We start from the raw sequence: 21,575 nt of genomic DNA, 5'->3' as shown, positions 1-21,575 counted from the left end.
TAAGTAGGTACCCGATTCCCTTGGGGGACCTACCTTTTTAGACTTTCCCGGCTACCATCTTTGAACCATGGGCTTTTTACCTTAATTACACTTCTGAGATGACGGCTAACAGGAGCTTTGTGATTGCAGGGCAAAGATGGCACTGCAGCAGTACCTGGCGTGATGGGAACGCCCTGGGCGCCTGCGAGCATCCCACATCCTTGTTAAAGGAAGTACAGGAACTAGCCTCATTTGATTCCTTCTATTTGCACAAGTCACCTTGGACTGCAGGGAGCTGTTTTGCAAAAGCAATTTGGTAGGCTTAGATCTCAAATTCACCTTGAGAACATTTTTTTGAGGTAGTAATTTCCTCAGAGGACTGTTGTGTTTTGTTTTGTTTCTTTCTGAGCTACCTGGACTCTTTATTAGAACAATCAATTATTTTCCTTTGGACCTACAATTTTTTGCCTATGCTGCAGCCACTTTGTGAGTGAGAATGGCTGTGTGCGCGTGTGTGTGTGCGTGCGTGTGCGCGTGCGTGCACGTGGGTCAGGATGAATGGACGTGTGTGTGTGAGGGATACCTCAAAGTTTTCTTTTCTTATTTTGTGTGAAAATCTCTTTTCTACAGATTTTCCAGGGTTTAAGCATTGCTTGCTGTATAAAAATCTTTACTGAATTATATACAGTTTGAATGAAATGTTATTTTAAAAACAAAACGATTGTTAAGTGTTCCATAAAGGTTATGTTGGATTTTGGTCAGATGAATATTTGTAAGTAAAAAATATATGCATTTCTGAACCTCAACTTACATAGATTTTCTTTATAAAAAACAAAAAAAGAAAAAAACAAAACGAAAAGGTTGGCTATAGTTGGCCTGAATAACAGGCACGATATATGGTGCTGTGCAAAATAGTAAGCTAGCATCTTATACTGCCGTCAGTATCAGCAGGTACAGAGCCTCTTTTCAGCCTAATTCAGTAAGCTCTCAGGCTTCCAAGTCAGATGGACAGGGTGGAGTGGAGTGAGGCGACAAATACACCATAGGTTTTTTGAAACATCAAAGGGAAGTATAACTACTGATAGTGAAAGCCCAGCCATGACTGGTGGGCTATGCTTGGCAGGAACTGGGCACCGGGAGCCTCCCAACTGCCCTAAATCCTGTCACTGGTATAGCAATATATGGCAGGATTTAGAACCAGTCATGGAACCTTAAGCTCCAACTAAAGTAGGTCATCACTTCGTGGAAACAAAGTCCGATCACCTTGTGCTTCCTGAAACAGCATATATCACTGTGAAACTAAAGAACGTCCTACAGACGCATCTGTAGGAAGAAGCAAAGAACAGGATAGTTTAGCAAGCTGTTTTTCTCTTGGCTATACTCAGCAAATTCTATATACTTGTCACTCAGGACTGCTATTCAGTGTGCTTTTGTAAAATGAGATGGAAATTTTAGTAAGCGTCGTGGCTAAGATTTTTTCCTGCATGAAGCCCAAAGCACTGACGTTTGAGAGAAGGGAAGGGGGTCTCCCCAGGAGGACCGCAGTTGACCGCCTTTTCCAGCCACTACTGCTTAGCCCTTCGGCAGCCCTCAGCTTGGCACACGCTCCAACATCTGGGTCCGCTTCAAGGTGAACTCAAGGAGGTTGCTCTTGACTGTTTAAAGGTACAACCAGCCTCGCTTTTCCCTTTGCTCTGCGAAGTTCAAAGGCATCGCGGCCAGGAAGCGAGGTCTGCGGCCCAGAAGCTTACCCTGAGTGCGTGCACCCGACGGGTTCCCCAGCCCACCAGCCGCTCCTGACGGGGCACCCCATCACCAACCTGCTCCTTCCCTGGAAGAGTTAAATATGTTTGATTGCAAATGAATGTTTTTAAAGTGTATTTAATGCCGTTTTTTTCTGTTCTCAACACGACCACCCAAGATTCAAACACAGAGATTTCCAAGTTGTTATTTTTTCAGAACATTACCGATTTAAAAATCTGTCACAACAGGAACTTGGGTTTTGTGCAACCATCAGAGTGCTAATGTGCAGAAGCCAGTTTAAAGAAAATGGAGTGTAGTGGGGGAAAAACCTTACTTAGGCCCACTCATTGACATTTCTAGTACTGGGAAAATATCCTTGGTTGGCATTTGTAACACTAAACACTATAGAGTTGGTATTTTAAGTACCAGGTAAATATAAATAAACCAATATGAATTGCTGAGACAATCTTGAACCCAGATAGCATTGGAAAGTGGAAAGCCCAATGAAATGACACTTTCACACTTAAACTCTGTGGATAAATCTTGCCTGTGGCTATAAACAGATGGTCAAAGAAAAAGTGCTTTACTATGATTAACTTTTCTGAGTTGAATGAAGGAAAATGTATTTATTAAAACAAAGCTGTTTGCTGCTTTATGCAGGTGCAGTGTTCAGTCAGCAAGGAAGTGGGAGGAATGGGACGTGGTCTTGTGTTTCCACCCAAGTTCTTAACTAAGCTTCTCGCTCTCTCTAATACTGCATTCTGTTTCTCCTTTTGTGCCCTGATTGTAACCCAAAATTTATGAACTAGAAAAGAATGTCCAATTTAATAAGTTGCATTTTTTTCCTTAAGCACTTTATGCAGAACAATACATGTTCTTCTGGTAGTGTTTGGATAATATGATTTTAACACATGCTAATAAAAGCCAAGAAAAAAGCATGGCAACTTCTAAAAAGGAGTCTGTTTTCCAAATACCTAGAACATTAGGAAACATTAGAAGATGATGTGTACTGGCTTTCGGAACCTGAGATTCTTGGTGAATGAGAGGCTGGGAAGTGACTTTGCATTTCAGAGGGGGGGGCCAGCGCCCTAGGGTAACTGCAGCTTCCAGGGGCCTCTGCAGCGGTCTGCGGCCCCCTCTTCCTGGTCTTTACAGGCGGCCACTTCCAGCCACCAGGACTCCCCACTCCGTCCTATGCCACTCCTCCCCTGCCACCACCCACTGGACTCAGGCCCAGAGCTTGTCAAATGACCGTCTGCACAGACGCCCTGCATTTACTGGGCGCCGCCTTCTCTTCCCCGTCTCTGAAGTGTAGGGACGCACCTCCTGTCTCTTGGCCTCACTAGAACCGGAGAGAGAACCAAGGGCGCCTGCCCTAGAGCGTGGGGGGAAGATGGTGAGGCGATTCCCCCGCCACAGGGGAAACTTGGAAGCGAGGCCTGGGAAGGGGGGACTGACCCCAGATCCTGCTGGAGAGCCGACGGGGAGGTTCCGGACACCTTGCCACCTGGGATAGGGGCTGGTGCTTTCCCAGTCCTACTCCTTTGCACTGACCTTCCCTGGTTGCTGGGCAGGGAGGTATGTGTCAGTTCCCAGCACGAGGGAAGTTTTGTTCCATGACCTGGCCTCAGGGAAAGCGGAGGGGGCCCCCGCCAAGGCCACATTGGGACCCACCGAGCCACCTTCCTCCCTCTCTCCCTGCAGCCCTGGCTGAGTGGAGGGCCTGAGCTAGTCAAGCCGTGTCCTTCACTTCGTGGGGCTAGGCCTGCCCTCCACCCTGTCAGGCGCTCACACCCAGGAGGAGCCTTAACGCCTAAAATGGCACCCACCCTGCAGGCCCAGGGTCTCTGCCAAGGAGTTCCGTCCTCAGACAGTGAGCAGGTAGTTCAGCCTTCCTCCAGATGGCTGCCAGCTGGGTGTACCCCCAGCAGTTCATTCAGAGCCACACAGCACTTCTCTTCCTCCCCCTCTGCCCTAGCCCCATTCTTTCCGCCAGGAACCTTCTGGACTCTGAGAAAAGAAGCGCCCTACCGTGCAATAGAAGGAAGGAGCATGTCATCACACCTCCCACCCCAGCCCTATCACCTAGCGTCCCTCCTGCTTTCCCTGTCCCAGCCCTGCCACTCCCAGCCGCTTCCTGGGGAGGCTGAAAGGTCATCACAGACACCAGCACACACGGGCCAGTTCCCCCACCTGCTCTTCTCTGTCCCCTGCTTTCAGAGGCCTTGGTCACTCCATTTATTACCTCTCATCTCTCCAGTGATGGGAGTTTGGCCTCCCAGCTTCCGGGGAGACTAGATAGCTGTCAGCTGGGTGTACCCCAAGCAGCTCATTCAGAGCCACACAGCACCTGTGGTGTGGAAGAGCAGGCGTCGGGCCCTATTGCCAGCTCTAAGGTGAACACAGGCCAACCGAGTCCCCGTCTCGAGGCCACTCACAAAGGGAAGAGCACAGCCCCATGGTGGGCTCTGTGCCTGGGGACCTGGAACAGTAGATTCAACTCTCCTGACGGATTCTGTCAGGGAGGGCTCCACTGGGTGTTTCTCACAGAGGCCTGTGCTGATGCGCTGAGCACAGTGGGCAGGCATGTTTCCATCTAGAGGTGACACAAGGTCATGGGAAGTGCAGCCACCCACCCGCTGTCACAGGCCACCCGGTGTCCCCGCCTTCTGCAGCCTGACTCATCCTGTCGCCGGTGCCAGCACGGAGGGCCTCATGCTACAGGCTGGGGGAAAGAGTAGTGCATCCGTAAAGGACAGTCTTCTGGGAGCTAACTACCCATTTAAAGAGCTGCTTCAAGTCATAAGCACGAAGCCCCCTGGAGAAAACCAGCAGATGAGAAGGAAATCTCTGCCATTTGCCTCGTGGTGTAGAAGAACACAGCCTTTTCCTCAGTCAGAGAGGAGAGTATGCCTGGGCTCAGTGAATTTACAGATAAACCAAAGAGCAAACCGGTGAGAGGGTAGCTGGCATGTTACTATTCACAGGGGTAAAGCTAGTTACTGAAAACCTCCTGTGTCCCATGGAGGGACAGCTAAACCAGGCAGTAGTGAAAGGGGGCGCCACAACTAGGAGTGCTCAGGTTTTAAAATTAGACTTTAGCCAAAATCAGAAACCAAAGAAATGGGGGAAGGGGGCATCAAGAAAATTAGATGAACCCTGGTTCCAAATGTAACCCCCAAGCATTGCTTTCTGAACATGCCCTGATTCGTGGAGAAGAATCTGGCCTATTCCAGGACTACCCTTGTGGCCTGGGTGGGCAGCATGAACATTTAAAGCTGATTTATATCTGCCCCCATGTTAGTAAGCCCTGAAGTGTCACATTCAATCTTGTTGGACTATTTTCAAGTCCGTCGTTACCAAGTTAAGCTCTAAAATTGTTTCATCCATAACGTAGATTTATTACTGGGAAACACTGTCCTCTGTAACTCAGTATCCCCTGAGATGACACTGTATCACGGCAGAGTTCAAGGACTGATGTCCATTTATTTTCTAAAATCCCAGAGATGGCCAAAAAAAAGTACATGTTCCATATTCGTACTGTTTAATAAGGCAGGAAAGTGGATACTATTATTTTTATTCATGAACGATAACTAAACCAAAAAAGTATTGGCGCTCAAAAGAGGAAGTTTCGGTTCTGGAGGTTTCCTTACGTGCAGCAGATATGAGTGCACTGGCGCTTCATCTCACGGCCTCAGCCTGGTCGCAGGCCGCCTTGTCCACGTCCTCGGGGGAGTACAGCGCCTCACCGGCGCCCTCTCCTTCGGCCTCGAGGCCTGTGGGACAACAGGCATGCTGTAGGACTTCTTACAGCAGCCCTGTCCCCAAACTGTCCACAAAGGAACAGCGGAAAGGGGAAATCTAAGTACATCACAGACGGTGAAGTTAGGGGTCAGGGTGGACGGAGCAGCAGAGAGAGGTCCTAATATGTGTGTTAGGGACTCGGAAAAAATGAGGAGAGCAAGTGACATTGGTTGAGCACTTGATGTGTGTCAGGCCCCAGGCTAAGAGCTTCACCGTGCTTTGTCTCCTTTCATCTTCACAAGAGCCCTCTGAGGAAGATGATTATTATGGGGCTATAATGGGCCTCTCATTATCTCCATTTCACAAATGAGGAAACTGAGGTCCAAAAAGGGAAGTAACTTTCCCGAGGCTATTCAGCTAACAGATAGTGGAGCCAGGATTCAAACCCAGGATCCTGTCTCCAGGGCCCAGAAGAAGTGCTGGGTACGTGGAAAGCACACTCTGCCCCTGACAACTGAGAAGGCACAACATACATGTCAGACAAGGGGGCAGAACACCACACCCCAACGAGGCTGTGCACTCACTCCCAGGTGTGGTCTAGGCTCAGACCCTTCTGGAACTGTTCCCTTTGTTCATTATCACCTGAGGCCAAAAAGTCAGACTCACGTCTCCCAACACTCTCCCCGATGGCCCCCCGATGAGTGGTGCCCAGCCAGTTTGCTCTCCTTTCCCATAGTCATACCTACTTGTTTCCAGTCACCCCCCCAAAAGGATGAAGATGTCACATGACCCTGGACACATAAGGAAACACGTCGTGGGCTCTCCCTGAGGGCAGGCCCCCAAAGGAACGCTGGTCCTCGCAGTAACACACCAGAGTGAGAGTTCTTCCCACAGAGGATGGCTTTGGAGAACCATCGCCCGCACTTGGATGTTCAGACTTGGGTCTCTGGTCCACATAGAGCCACACTTCCCAAGATTTCTCAGCTCCCTAAACTCCATCACACTCTCAGCTTGTCCCTCAGTTGGCAGCAGGCAGCACCAGGATTAAACGAGGGCCAGCAGGGGTCAGCTCCCGCCCTTCCTTTCCTCGCCCTCAAACCACCTATTCTTGCTTGATTGGATTCAAATCTTGAAGAGACCATGACGAACATGTCAAACATTTAGGTAAACCGACTGGTTAAAACCCAAACATTTAGGCACACGGGGGTTATTACCGTTTCAGATCTGCAGGCAGACTTCTCCCAAGAATGCCCCCCCCCACATCCTTTGCTTTTCCCAGGATGTTCACCCCCTGGCCCCTTCCACCTCACTTCAGGCTCAACCCAGAGACGTGCAACACGGTGACGGGAGCAGCACGGGCCGTGTCTGGTTCTTCCACTCGTGGAGTGGGGTGAGTCACATGCACTCTGAGCCCCGTGGGTTTCTCACCCAGATGTGGAGGTGGGGATGACCCAGCATGCTTTTCCCAAAATGTGGGCTCTGAGGGATATGAGAGCCATTGCAGCGATGGGCAGAGGGCCCTTCTGTGAAACTCTCTGCTTCTCGGTGACCCCACCAAGGGCTTGATGGGGCACGTGGAGCGCAGAGAAAGTGAGGGAATAACATCTGGCCTCTGCCATGGAAGTGGGCTTCCAGAAAGTTACATTTTCCGGGTGGTTTCCACAGGAGAATGCAAAGTAACTTTGTAACAAGAGTTTGACTTCAAAGTAAAAATGCAGCCAAAAATGTAATGAAAAAGCAAAACTGTTACTCTGAAAACACAATAGAGCAGGACTGCCGCTAAAGTTATGTAATGGGCCCTGTTTCCCCAGCAGGCCCTTATTAGACGGAGGACTTGGTTACCACATAGTTACTGTCAGTACCCGCCCCCCATCCCCGCTGCAGATTTAATACAGACCAGATCTGCCTGGATGACTTACCCAGAGGGGCTTCCAGAACCTGGTCTGAAAACTTAAAACTGGGGAAGAGCAGTGTCAGTTCCCGGCGGGCATCTTCCGAGTCCCGGCTTCCATGGACTGCATTAAAGGGCATTTCTGTGCCATACTGAGCCCGGAGACTGGGAGCATGCAAAACGTACAAGAAACGATTGTCTCATTTGAAAAGAAATGTTTTGCTCTCTGGCAACATGGCCACCAGCTACCAATCAGCAGCTGGCATTTCTGTGACATGGCTTTCTCTGCTGGAAACGCCAGGAACAGCAGCAAGGATGATAGTAGCCGCGGTGTTCTGGGCACGTTGCCAGTGCTTAACATACCTGATCTCATTTCATTTGTGCGGCAGCCCTGTGAGGGAGACTCTCATGATCCCCAGTTTGAATATGCATGAGTTACGGTGGGAGCCCAGGAGCTGCTAGTTGATTGCTGTTACTACGGGGGCTAGGCTAGCACCCTGCCGAGGGCTTGGTACAGGTTGGCATGGTTAATCCCCCAAGGTCCCCTAAGATAATAATAATATTGCTAGGACAATGTTCTAGCTTCTCTCTCTCTCTCTTTCTCTTTCTGTCTCTCTTCATCTGAGGCAGGTCCTATCCTATTATAGTTCCCATTTTCCAGATGAGGAAATTAAGGCAGAGGGATTAAAGCATGGATGACCCAGGGTCACACAGTTACTAAGAGGAAGAAGAGAGATTCTAAGGTCGGTGCTCTGAACCACAACACTGTACAGCCTCCCCCGACAGGTGCTCATATCCCCCTTTTATAGATGAGAGAACTGAGGCTCAGAAAACTTAAGATCTGAACCCTGGGCTGTCTTTCATCAGCCCAGGCTGCCTCATATATGAATGTTCCCGGCCCCCTACAACTGTTACGTCACAGTAAAAACTGCAGTTACTTAGTCTCTTGCTAATTTCTTTCCTGTTGGTGAGGTCTCTCTGGGCTTCAAAGGCAAGACACAGTGGATTTGGCATTGGTGGTGCCAGGCTAAATATTCACACAGGGCCAGGGAGCAGACCAAGGCAGCCTAGTGCTGTGTGCAGAACAAGTGCTCAGACTCTCGCGGGCCTCAGGACACCTTGGGTAGGGAGTAGGGGATGGGGCTTGAGGAGGTGAGTCTACACTGCACATTCCTAGGCCTCACCCAGAGTCTCTGACTTGGTAGACCTGGGTGGGGCCCTGGAATCTGTATTTCCTGGGTGAGAGTTGCAGGTGGCTCTGGGACCACACGACGGGACCCTTTGGCTGCAGAGAGAAGAACAGTGAGGACCCAGCTGCAGCCTTCAGAAGAGGGAAAGAGGCAGCAAGGAGTCACCCAGTGAAGAGCTGGGTGGATCAGAGGGAGAGGATGTCAGGGTCTCCTCAATACATAACAGGGAGGTCAGGGACTCCCCTAATGTATGACAGAGAGGGAGCTTCATGGCCATCGGAGAGCCTTCTGTGTTACCCGTGGTTCTGGGCTGAACCTCGAGCAGGGCTCTCAGCTTCCTTGGATGCAGGTTCTGAGATGGATGCGAGGACCACAGCTGGTGACATCACCTGTCAGGCTGCTCCCTCCTTGCCACATCGGGGTCACAGGGTCCCATGAGGGTTTGCCAGGCGGTGACCACTTCCTCGGTGCCCTCAGTCCTGGTGAGGTTGAGGAGGTGGCTTGGTCCACTGCACATGTGATGTACCAGCTTCTTAAATGCCTCCTGGCACAGGGAGGGAAGACGGTGAGCCGGGGCAGGGGCCCCAGGGCCTGCAGAGGGCTGGCGGGCCCATCCCACACACAGGATGGGAGAGCGTCAGTGAACGGCCTTGCCACCGGCCTGCATGCCCGCAGAGGGCCCCGGGGAGGCGGGGGGCCTAACCACACCCAGATATAAGTTAAAGGCAGGAAGATGAGGCTTCGAGTTGACACCCTTGGGGTTGAACATGAGATAATAAGTTAGGTGGGAGCATTTAGAAGACCACAAATATGAAAATCATCTGGGTGCTGGATAACCAGGGGATGCGGTTGAGACTGTGCAACCCTTCCCCCTTCTTCAAGTAGCAGTACTCAGGCTTCCTTTGGGGAGAAACCCTTCCCCATTTCACTTGGTCCTAGGCCAGCTGACAACCACAATGCCTATCTACCCCTCCACATACACACCCCCTCACCTGAGAGGTGGAGCCCAGGCTCGCTCACCGATACCCTCCCTCCCAAGTGGGTGAGTCACAAGCAGAAGCAGATGGAAAGTGGTTGGGTCTGAGTCCCCCAGCAGCAGAACCCGAAGTGACTGTCCATGAGGTTTTGCTCCCAAGGGCCCTACCCCTGCCTTGGTTCTTCTTCTCCCCACACCTTCTTATGGAACTCCTTCAACTCTCTTCAGTTCTGGGAGTCATGGAGTGTCCCTCCGATAAATTCCTTATTTCATCCCGTAAGTTGGAGTCAGACTCTCATCCTTGCTACCAAAGAATGTCTCCCTGATGCAGCCCGTAATTATGATTCGGAGACCAAGTTCATGGCTCACTTGCTGTTCATATTCTTGCTGTTCATAATACTCTACTTTCTCCCAAACTAATAGCAATCTATAAACACAATGTTGGAGAAAGAGAAAGAAATGAGAGTGTTTTGGATAAGTGGAAGCAGAGAAGCTGACCTCTCCAGCTCTGTGTTGGTAGAAAAGTCACATTTCTGCTTCTCTCATGGCTCTCTCTTTATTTGTTAAAATGTCAAACCCAGCTTCCTGGATCTGTAGGATATATATATATATATATATTCTAAAAGGGTAAAGCAAGCCCAAATTCACATTTCAATGTGTTGAGAGTAAAAGATGACGGAAAAGGCAACATTAAAAGCAGTGGAGACCCTCGTCCTCCAATTCGATTTACAAATTGTAAGTTACTTAAATGGAATTTTAATTAAAACTACTTAGAAGCCTTCTTTCCCCCCGAGGACCCTGCTACACCATGCTCCACCCCTGTTTTTCCACCAGAGGAGACATGAGGATAGTCTGTAAGGTAAGCGTTGTCTCTGTCACCTTCGTGATAATCTCATCCGTCTTCCCATGGACCACCGCATCTGGTTTAATGACTGCCAAGGTGCAGGCCTTCTCTGATGACACTGCAACAAGCTGGCGATGGTGCTGTCAGACGCTGGGCTCTCGGGAGCCCCTCCGCAGGGACGTGCAGCCCCACACACAGCCCCCGGCTTCCCTCCCCTGGCCTCTTGGCTGTGCTTGTGCAGACCTAGACTCTAGTGGATGCAGGGGTCTGGCTCCAGACCCCAACCTTAGCCTGGCTGCAAGGGACAGAGACACATGCAAGGGACATGAACCTGGGAGGGAGGGCGTGGGGAGGGAGGAGAGGATGGGAGATGGGGGAGGAGGTCAAAGACAACTCAGGAACAAAAACCAGAAACAACCAAAAGAGTCGGCTCTTGTCCCTTCCTGTCTGTCACCCTGTCGTGATTCTTGACCTCTAAGTGCTGCCGACCGTGTTCTCCTCTCGGTGTGCCTTTTTGCCTTTCCCGGCGTGTGGTCAGTAGTGGCTGCCCCAGGCCCCAAGTTGGCATGACTGGTCAGGGCCAGCACATTCTACCAAACTGCGCCTTCAGTCTCCTCTGTCTCTGTTCACACTCTCCTGAGAATTGGCCAGCTCATTGCTTGGAGCCCAGGCACCAGTCATAGATCACCGGCCAGTCTACTGGTGGGCCGTGTCCATAGGTCCAAGCAGCTGTGGGGATGAGGAAGGTGCCGCGTGGCCACCATCCACCGCTCAGGCCCGCAGATGCCGTGGGGAGCCCTGTGTCTGGGCACAGACCCATCCCTGTCAGACTCCCGTTTGTATGGACTTGGCCCTGGTGAGCTACCTACACTCTCCACAGACTCTATATCCCCCCACGGCCTATTTTCTCTTTTCAACTTCTATATCAGTTGTGTTGTAACATGACAGTATCTGCACCTGAGGAGGGCCTCCTACTTTGAAAAATCTAAAAAATGTGGACTGCAAAGGTGTGAATCATTTTAAGCAAGCCAATTGATTCATTATTCCGTGAACACTATTTCTAACATCCTATGAACACTTGGACTTTAAGGGACTCTTACAATAAATCCCCTTATAAATGGACCGATTCATGAGACCGCCTAGAGGTATAGGGTGAGAAGAGAAGAGACCAGGGCTGGGGCCCTGAGAACTCCAGCCTGAAAAGGGAGCAAAAGAAAGGAAGCCAAGGAAGGGGAGGTGGCGGAGAGGCCAGAGAAAACAAGAAGGAAAACGAGAAAGGTCTCGAAATCTCAGACACCAGACGAGAAGAGGGCTTTGAGTAGGAAGACGTTGGGGACATCGGCCAAGCCCACAGAAGGATGCCATAGGCTATGACTGGAAACTGCCCGCTGGATTTGACACCAAGAAGGTCACTGGAGCCTTGGGGAGCGGCAAGGGGGCAGGGGCGGAGGAGAGGGTGGCCCAAGGAGTGTGGACCACGTTCAGGAAGCTAGGCTCGGGGGAGAGGAAGGCTAAGGGCAAGGATAGGCTTTGGGTAGTTTTCTGGGTGGAGAGACCTGATTTGGGAGAAAATAATGGGGAAGGGAAAAAAGAGGTCATCCCAGAAAGAGACAACAAACGTTTCCTGCAGAAGCCAAGTCGCTGATTTCCTTTTCACACTTGGTTTCTTGCTCTCCTAAACTGTGCCTCTTCCCTTGTTAGGATCCAACTCAGAGAGTCCTCGTCATCCACACGTGAATAAGCAGCTTTTCTATTTCAGGGAGTAATCAGAACTTCCTTCTCTCTCCAGCTCGGTTCTTGAGCTGCATCCTGGTCTCCCCTGGTGTCTCAGGGACCGTCAGGAGGCACCTTGCCAACAACAGCCTCTCTAAACTCTAGCTTCTCTTCCCACTGTCAGGTCAAGGTGTTCTTCTCATATTAAAGGTTCAGGAAGAACAGCAATGCTCAGGAGTGTAAAATCCATGAGTTAATACTTGGGGCATAAGTGGAAGAGGGTGCAGGGCTGTGGGGAGGGAAGGGGTTCAGTACAGCTGACTTTCTGACATTTCAGAAAAAAGGCGAAAGAAGCTCAAACTCTTTAGCTCAAATAAGGACTAAGGGAACACCAGCATCATTACTTTACCTTATTAGCGTCACTCCCTCCATCTTACTAAGGGAGACTTTCCTGATGCCCAGAAATTGCCATGAAACTCACAGTTGTTATAACTGAACATGATCAGAAAGCTGTAAATGTGCCCAAGATGCCATTAAAGGGCAGGAGGGACACAACACAGTACGTTTGAAGTCAGGTGACTGGAGACAAAATATTTTATGGGTTATCTTCCCAGAGTTCAGATCGCTCAATAAACTGATTACTCATATATTTTATAAAGACACATCAGGGACTTCCCCGGTGGTCCAGTGGTTGAGACTCCGTGCTTCCAGCAGAGGGGGCGCAGGTTCGATCCATGGCAGGGGAACTGAGGTCCCACATGACGTGCAGTGAGGCCAAAAAAAATTAAAAAATAAAAAACACACATCAGGGCTTCCTTGGTGGCGCAGTGGTTAAGAATCCGCCTGCCAATGAAGGGGACACGGGTTCGAGCCCTGGTCCGGGAAGATCCCACATGCCGTGGAGCAACTAAGCCCGTGCACCACAACTACTGAGCCTGAGCTCTAGAGCCTGCGAGCCACAACTACTGAGCCCACGTGCCACAACTACTGAAGCCCGCGTGCCTAGAGCCCGTGCTCCACAACAAGAGAAGCCACCGCAATGAGAAGCCCGTGCACCACAACGGAGAGTAGCCCCCCGCTCGCCGCAACTAGAGAAAGCCCGCGCCCAGCAACAAAGACCCAACACAGCCAAAAATAAATAAATTAAAACAAAACAAAACACACACACATCAAATCCGAGTCTGCTCTGCCTTCTTGCCATGCTTGTTGGTTCTGTACTCACCCGCATCCTCGTCGTCACCATCTTCCTTTTCGTGGGAAAAGCATTCATCTTCATCAGAAAGAGCCTCATCTTCAATCTAGTACAAATTGGTCATGGACAGTAAGTAGTTAGCTAATTAAAACTCCACAAAGACCTTCAAAAACCAGCAGAAGCCAAATAGCTAAAGTTCCTAAATGCAGAGCAGAAGAAGAGGGTCAAGATTATCAGCCTTGGGGCTTCCCTGGTGGCGCAGTGGTTGGGAGTCCGCCTGCCGATGCAGGGGACACGGGTTCGTGCCCCGGTCCGGGAAGATCCCACATGCCGCGGAGCGGCTAGGCCCGTGAGCCATGGCCTCTGAGCCTGTGCGTCCGGAGCCTGTGGTCCGCAACGGGAGAGGCCAAAACAGTGAGAGGCCCACGTACCGCAAAAAAAAAATATATATATATATATTATCAACCTTGGAAACTTTTCAGGAACCTTTTGAGTAGTTGGGTGGTAGGGAGCGGGGGAGGGAGAGCGATTGAGGACCAGGAAATCCATGCTGATCTTAAGGTTTAGAGTCTGCCTGTTTCCACAGCATCAAGTAGAAACTAAGGAAAAGAAAGATGAAATAGAGAGTTGTCAAGAAGACAGAGTAAGAATTGAAATGCAAGTAAATAGTAAGCAACTGGCTACACAGTGCAGGTAGTACAGAGAGAGATCATTTATCTGTGGAGTAGGTACAAGCGTCTGTGATTTTCCTTCTTGGGGAAAAATTGCCACTTTTCTGGGGAAGAAATGGGATTTGATTCCAATCCATTCTATGAAAACAGGGCTTTGCTCTTTGGAACTGAATGCGGAAACGTGAACAGTGAATGCGGAATAACGTTAAGGCTCCTTTGGCAACTGCTCGGGGCACCAGGAGATACTTCTACCTAAGGTGTGTCGGTTTTCAAAGGTTGCCAATTTTTTGTGAAAAACTCGCAGTCCCCGTTGTCCTGGAAGTAATTTACCAAAATCACAAGCAGTGCTGATCTTGTTTCTTAAGGTAATGACCCCTTTCTAGTTAAAGAAATGAACCCTCTGGGATCACAAGTCAAACTCAGGCATGAGAAGGGAGGGCAGGTCACCAGGAGAGATTTCCCCCTGAGGCTGACTCCTTGTACCCACTACTGGATTCGGAACCCTGAATTCGTTGTCAGGGTTCCAGAAACGCTGTTAAGAGATGCAGTGGGGATGAAAGGGAAATGGATAAAAGACGTTAAAGTGTTCTGGATGAAGGGGACGACTTCAAAGAAGATTTCCTAGTGGGACTTGCACCCTCCCCTGAGCCCTCAGAGGCCTCCAGCCAGCGTGGGCATGTAATGCAGCTTTCCAAGGACAGTGAAGACATTGGCGGGGCAGGGGAGGCACCTGCTGGCCTGGCCTGGGGGACACTCGTGGCCTGGCCGCTTACCACTCTCCGCTCTCTGCCTTCGGCCAGCACAATCTTTTCGGCCTGCAGCTGCTCTCGGATGGTTTTCTGCAGCAGCGGGGCATTTGCTCCTCTAACCAATGCCACCAGCTCCCCTCCCTAGAATACAGCACAGATGTCCTGCTCAGACCACACGATGCGCAACCTCCTTCAAGAGACAGGAGGTTCCAAGAGCTTTGTTTACGAGCGTGCCCAAGGTCAAGGTCTGTGGACCCCAGGCCCACAGCCTCCATCCACTTCTCTGCCCCCTACCCCAGGCCCCTCCCTTCAAAACTTCCTTCAGGACAGCGGGGAGTTAGGTGGGGGAGGACCAGGGCGCACTGGGTTGTGAGTGACTAAGTGTGGCCTCTCCTTGACTCCTTCACCCAACAAGTATCAGCTGAGCACTTACTATGCCAACACCAAGACAGAGGCAGAGAACAGAAACACTAAACATGAAAAGACATAGCTGCCACCCTCCGTGAGTGGGGTGTCAAGTGGGGAGAGAGTGGTCGTGTCAGAGAAACAGTTGCAATAGAATAAGAACATTGCTTTCATGGGGTACTTGGGATTTGAGGCAATAACTGATCCCCAGCTCCATCTGGGGTGGTCAGGGAAGACCTCACAGTGGAGGTGGTGTTCCCGGTGAAGCCGAGTTCACCGCCTTCGCTTTTTCAGAAGTCTCCCTGCCAGTCACTCATGGAAGTTCACGTGCACTGGGTTCTCCTTCTGTTTCCATCCCACCCTCAGGGGATGGCCGCTGTGTGACTGTGATGGGCTGCCGCACACTCCCACACGGCCAATTATGATTTATGCTTTAATCCCGCCCACTCCAGGCTCAAGCAAGAAAACCACTGCAGTAATGATCCCATTTCAGCGACTGAGCTCTGATGCCAGTCTGGCGGAGGGCACTTTCATCTCAGCGCTTCCCACCCCTGCTCCCTCCCCCACCAGGTTTCTTCGTAAAACCTCAGTTTCCCTCGAGAAAGCCGAAGCTCAAATAATGTTTCACCATAAACTTCCAACTTGTAATACTTGCAGTGCCAAGGGCAGGAGCCCAAAGTTTTCCAAACTAAACAACTCTGGCCCCGGTTGGCAGATCCCAGTTTCCCTGACTGTGCTGTGAGGGGCTGGACCGGGTCAGGAGGAGAATATCAATCCACTGTCTTCAGGGCCTGGCAGGTGACCTAAAACCAGGAAGCCAGGTGTGAGACAGTGGGGGGCCCTCAGGGGCCTGGAGCCCCGGGTGGATGTCACAGCCGAAGGCAGCCAGATGACCTTTCAAATGCTGAACCACTGGGGGTCATCAATCACCCCTCTCATTTCTGACTTTGTATCAACATATCTTCACATTTTATAATGAAATGAAGGTGAATACAAAGCTTGTCTACCCCACGAGGGAGCGTTCATGTTTGCTGAAAAGTCCCCTCTGCGGAGGTCTCCAAACTCTGCACTGAGAGTGAGACCTCAGTCAAGAGGTTCACTAGGGACTTCCCTGGTGGCACAATGGTTAAGAATCCACTTGCCAATGCAGGGGACACAGGTTCGATCCCTAGTCCCGGGAAGATCCCACATGCCATGGAGCAGCTAAGCCTGTGCGCCACAACTACTGAGCCCACGTCCCACGACTACGGAGCCCACACGCCACAACTACTGAGCCCACGTGCCACAACTACTGAAGCCCGAGTGCCTAGAGCCCGTGCTCCACAACAAGAGAAGCCACTGCAGTGAGAAGTCCGCACAGCGCAATGAAGAGTATTCCCCGCTTGCCGCAACTAGAGAAAGCCTGTGCGCAGCAACAAAGACCCAACGCAGCCAAAAACAAACAAACAAATAAAATAAGAGGTTCACGAACCAGAAAGAGCACAGGCCTCTGAGTGAGTCCTGCTCTGTCCCGGGTACTGCCCTCATGAAGGCCCCAAGCCCAGAGCTCCACCCATGAGCAGTGCCATGATTAAGGGCATCTGTCCTCGGCCAAAATAATAGAGTCAGGGAGGAAACAGCATTCACTCGCTGGGAGCAGTGTGGCCTCTTGGTGAGAGGCGTCCATCTGAACCCTTGTGATATGCAGCCGTGGGACAGTTCTGGACTGAAAATGTACTTACTGCATAAAACAGAAAGGTCGGCTCACACCTCCCTCTGTATTTTTTGAGGACATCAAGACAGTCCGCTTCTGCCTAAAGGAAACAGGCTGTCAGCAGAGCGGGTGCAGGGACAGGATGGCGGGAAAACCGTGCGGGACACACACACCACACCCCCCATACAGAGCACATACACATCCATATTGCATGCACACCACACACACACACACACACACACACACCAAACGCACATACTCCTCATCCCCCACATACCACACACCGCATACATACCACACACACGTATACATACCACACACGTATACATACCACACACATATACATACCACACACACATATACAAACTACACACACATACTACCAGCACATACATCCTGCTACACATGAACGCGCATACGTTACGCATAATATACACACATCACACACACATATCACATCCTCCCACACACCACATACACACATACACCACACACGTGCACACACGTACATCACACAGTGACTGCCCTCCCCAGCTGGAGCCCTGGCTTGCTCTCTCTCATGCTCCTTCTTCTAATGCCTTTCATCAGAATCTTAACAACTGTCAACATACTGGTAAAAAGTGTTGCCAGTGTCGTTTTCTGAGGAATAAAATAAGGAAGATGTGACAGTTTGTCCTGCTCCGGATCAAGGGAGCTCCACCACTAACATCCCACATCTGCCCCGAGTGGCAACAACAGAGGAAGGTCCTCAGCTCACCTCCGGGTCTGATAAAGCTCCCCACCCAGACCCCTCCTCCGCTCACTCCACAGAAGCCTCACAGCCCACTCCCACGGGAGGAGTGCAAGCCCTGGGAGCCCAGCTTCTCAAGAGTTAACTCAGGGAGAGTCTCGCCTGTGTTCACCGTCTCTGAGCCTCAACCCGTGCAGCTCCTCCAGCGTCTCTTGCATGCTTCTCTGGAAGTGATTCCCATTTCCATACACTGACCTGAGTAAACGTTTGCTGAAAGTTCCCCTTTAAGGAGCGAGGATAGAAATCTTAAACCCTGTGCTCTGGAAGTGAAACTTCAGGGTTCACAGTGGACACGAGCCAAGAGGGAGTGTTGGCCTTAAAGTGGCCGCACGCCTTCCCGGCTCCGGCATCAGGGGCAGCTGAGCCCACAGGGACTGTCGAGAAGCAGGGTGGGGGGGAGGCTTCCTCTCTAGAGAAACTGGTATCAGCAAAAAAATCCACAACGGATGCCTTGTCGATGATCTGAAAAAGGCCCCTCAAACTTCCTGTTCCTGTTTTAAATTTTTTAAGTTTTTTACAAGTTGTGTGACATTGTGCTGAGAGAGGACCTTACTAATGCAAAATGCAGAAGGTCCAGGCCGACCTCGATCCTCATCTTCTGGAAGAGGCTCACCACAGGCTTGCAGGGGCCACACCAGCCTTGGTAGACGTCGACGACTGCGTGGAACCAAGAAGCGGGAGCGCTCAGCAGGCACCAGCGCCCCGCACGTCAGGCAAAATTGATACCTGCACATTCCAACCCCCTCCGATGGACATCTGTTTGCAGGGATATTTATTTCGCGGTTAAAGGGACTTATTATCCCAGCAGAGTATGAGCGAGTGTGGCAACACAGCTTTCCTTCATGAACTCAGTGTTCCGAATTCTAAACACAATGAAGTGAGTATGGTGGGAAATCACTTACTTAACACGGATCCTTTGCCTTAAGGGACTTCCAGCTACATTCAGGGTCAGGCCTAGCACAGAGAAGCCCTCAGTACGTATCTGAAATAGACTGAAACTATCTCTTCTAAAAGGAAGAGGTCACTGTAGGTGACCTATCAGGATGCAACCAACTCTCAGCTACTTTGGTAATAAACATAGCACTAACCTTTCCTCCTGATGCATTGGAAGCCACTTGCTTTGGGTAAAGGAGAGTTTTATCTTTAAAACTTTACTTTATCAAATCAACATTATTCTCCTGGAAAGTGAACCTGAGAGAGACCTAGGTGGAAACTGGGGTGCGTTTTTCTGCTTTGGTCCCAGTCTCTGGAGCGTGGTGGGACTGGGTGTGAGGGACCCTCCTGTCTGATTGCACTAGACCCCGAGGCCTGTAAGAAGCTAAGCAGCGAAGCCAACTCATGTGCACTGGATACGCACCAGACCTGCCCAGCCCAGTCAGATGCAGCAAGTAAGTGCTAGATGGTGATGGACCGGTGGTCACATTTTAAAGAAGGATGTCTTCCTAAAGACCTCAGCACTCAGAGCTCATGTCTGATCCACACAGGGGGTGTTTCTGTTCTGCAGTTAGAGTGCATCCTCACGGGGTCAGAGTGTGGACACTGCTTATACACTACCAGCCCTGCCAGCTTTAATAGCATGCAATTTGCAATTTTACTTTTTGAAGATTCACATTTCAAAATTTTCACATCACATGAGAACTGTTAATAAACCATGATATAAATTACCTTTTTTTTTTTTTTTTGGCCATGTCACATGGCTCGCGGGATCTTAGTTCCCCGATCAGAAATTGAACCCAGGTCCTCAGCAGTGAAAGATCAGAGTCCTAACCACTGTACCACCAGGGAATTCCCTAAATTATCATTATTAAAATTAGCATAGACTCTGGCAGCACTGTCTTAACGCTGTACTGTAGGACTCAGGGGAGGAGGCTTCGCAGTGGAGAGGCGACGTGCATCGGGCATTGTGGAAATGCCAGGCTTGGACGGGCAGAGAGGGAGGCCACGGTGGGAAGCGTGGTGGGGGAGTCCAGGGGCCGCTGCGGTTGGGTTGATCAGTGGTGGCAGAGATCACTGGAGGAGTGGGGAATGTGGGTTTGAGGAGTTCCATCCTGATTTACTAGGCAACGAGGGTTCACAGTAAGTTTTAGAAAGGAGAGAGAGTTAATATTTACTGAGCTATGAGAGAGCATCTGCACTTTGCTTTTCTCTCAAAAAATCCAGCAAGATAGGTATCATTATCCTACCATATAAATGAGGAATGAAATAACCAACCCAAGGTAAAAAAATAAATAAATAAAAATTCTCAAGCAGTAGACCCGAGTTTTGGACCGAGGTTTGTCTGATGCCACAGCCCATGCTCTTTCAGTGACTCCAGGAAAGAAGATGCATGAATTCAACAGTATGGGTTAGTTCCGCCAAGCAACATAGTTTTGCAGAGAAAGTGAGAGCCAGGCTGGCTTTAAGAGGGACAAGGAAGCCAGACACAGGGGTGGCTGTGTTGAGGGAGGGGAGAAACGAAGGCATCCCTGAGACTTTGAAAATGTAGTGGAAAGACTGGGGGTGGCAGTCCTGTGGGTGTGAGAAGGACCACCTTTGAGCCCGGCAGAGAGAAAGCACTGGGTGGAGGCAGGGAGAGAGCATCTGGGGAGGGAGGAGAGTGAACTAGATTCCAGACACATTGCATTTCCAGTGCCGACCAGAGAGTCTAGGGCAAATAGCCCCAAAGTCAGCCAGACACCGGCAGAGGCCAGAGAGAAGGATCTGGTTCTCCTCAACATCCAGGCGGAGGATAAAGCTTCTTGGAGGCTCCTTTGAGGACAACAGCTTCACAGTTGAGGGATTCGGAGATTTCAATAGACCACAGGAACGAGAGAGAAAGGCATTTGGGCGACTCCAGGAAAAAATCCTTGAAGAATCAGAGGACCCTGTATCCAGGCCCACCAAGGAGAACAGGTTCAAGCCCCGGGAGGAAAAAATTGGGACCCAATTAGCTGCCAATCTCTAGGCAGGGTTTGCATTGCTAGGTCAGCCTAGTCATTTGTACCAGCTTCCCATCTCCTCTCGCACTCCCTGGCTCTACGAGGAGTGGTGGTGACAAAGGCACACTTCCCACGGTTGTGGGAGACAGGTGGCTGCGGACGGGAGAGGAAGTTATGAAGAGATTGACTCTGAAAGGCAGGAAGCAGAAAGAGAAGCAAGGAAAGGAATGGCAGAGAAAATGAAAAGCAGGGGGTGTGTGTAAATCTGAATAGACTTTCGCGTGTTTGAAGGCAGATGGAAGTGAGCCAGCAGAAGACCAGAGTTCCAAGATGGTGGCTGACCTTGGAAGCAAATCTCTGCTGGTTCTAGAAAGAGGGAGGAGCCTGAGTTCCTGGCGACTGCTTGATGAAGAGGAGCAGACGAGCCCCCGCTGTCTTAGGTCCACACAGTTCCCTCGTGTCGTGCTTCGAGCAGGACTCGACAAAGTCCACGCTCAATAGATTAGGGTGCCTGGAACGTGGCACGTCCTCCAAAAATGAGGAGCTGGTGGCTTTCTTACTGCTGTTAAAGAAATAGAAGTCATGGTGGTTTTGCCCTGGAGCCATGTTCCGGTTGCACACAAGGCACATGGACAACATAGTTAAGACCTGGCACCATCAACAAAGCCTTGTAATCCCTCAAGTAGTAGAGTGTGGCCAGACTCACACCCACATCCTGGATCAATGGAACAGCATTTATTAAGAACCCACTCGGCCCGGGCCTGGACACGTCTGCTCCTGATGGAAATGAAAAAGACAATGGCCCTGTGCTAGAGTCTGGGGGAAGGCATGGAATGCCTGCCTTCACAGGGGCCACACCAGGTTGGGTGTGTGCTGGGGGTTGAGACAGAGACACCAGGCGGAAGTGACCGCACAGAGGTTCAGGAAAGATTTCATGCAAGGAGGCTGCTTTAGAACTGCCTGGGGATGAGAAAGGTTTCTACAGGTTGTAGAGGGGTCATGATATTTCAGGTAGTAGGAACAACGTGGATACAAGTGAAGAAGTGGGGAAACTTGTGGCATGTTCGGGAAACAGGT

The 21,575-nt window shown here is 50.5% G+C and overlaps 2 protein-coding genes across 5 annotated transcripts in view; one reads left to right on the top strand and one right to left on the bottom strand.

Annotated features, from left to right (window-relative positions):
- Positions 1-2,660, top strand: part of ARMC8 (armadillo repeat containing 8) — a 106,585-nt gene extending 103,925 nt beyond the window's left edge. For all 4 annotated transcript variants that reach the window (XM_030873403.2, XM_030873404.2, XM_030873402.2 and 1 more), the window contains one exon: positions 130-2,660. In XM_030873403.2, the coding sequence (XP_030729263.1) occupies positions 130-163 (34 nt within the window). In that variant the 3' untranslated portion in view covers positions 164-2,660. The remainder of the gene's footprint in view (positions 1-129) is intronic.
- A 4,136-nt stretch (positions 2,661-6,796) lies between these two features.
- NME9 (NME/NM23 family member 9) overlaps positions 6,797-21,575 on the bottom strand; it is a 22,098-nt gene continuing 7,319 nt past the window's right edge. The window contains 7 exon segments of the mRNA XM_060298564.1: positions 6,797-7,522; positions 8,937-9,091; positions 10,022-10,114; positions 10,403-10,485; positions 13,303-13,378; positions 16,819-16,890; positions 18,134-18,237. Of these exon segments, the coding sequence (XP_060154547.1) occupies positions 7,288-7,522; positions 8,937-9,091; positions 10,022-10,114; positions 10,403-10,485; positions 13,303-13,378; positions 16,819-16,890; positions 18,134-18,237 (818 nt within the window). The 3' untranslated portion in view covers positions 6,797-7,287.

The sequence above is a fragment of the Globicephala melas genome, chromosome 4, assembly GCF_963455315.2.
Source record: "Globicephala melas chromosome 4, mGloMel1.2, whole genome shotgun sequence".
In the NCBI taxonomy this organism is placed as follows: Eukaryota; Metazoa; Chordata; class Mammalia; order Artiodactyla; family Delphinidae; genus Globicephala; species Globicephala melas.
This window is presented reverse-complemented; position numbering and strand designations above follow the sequence as displayed.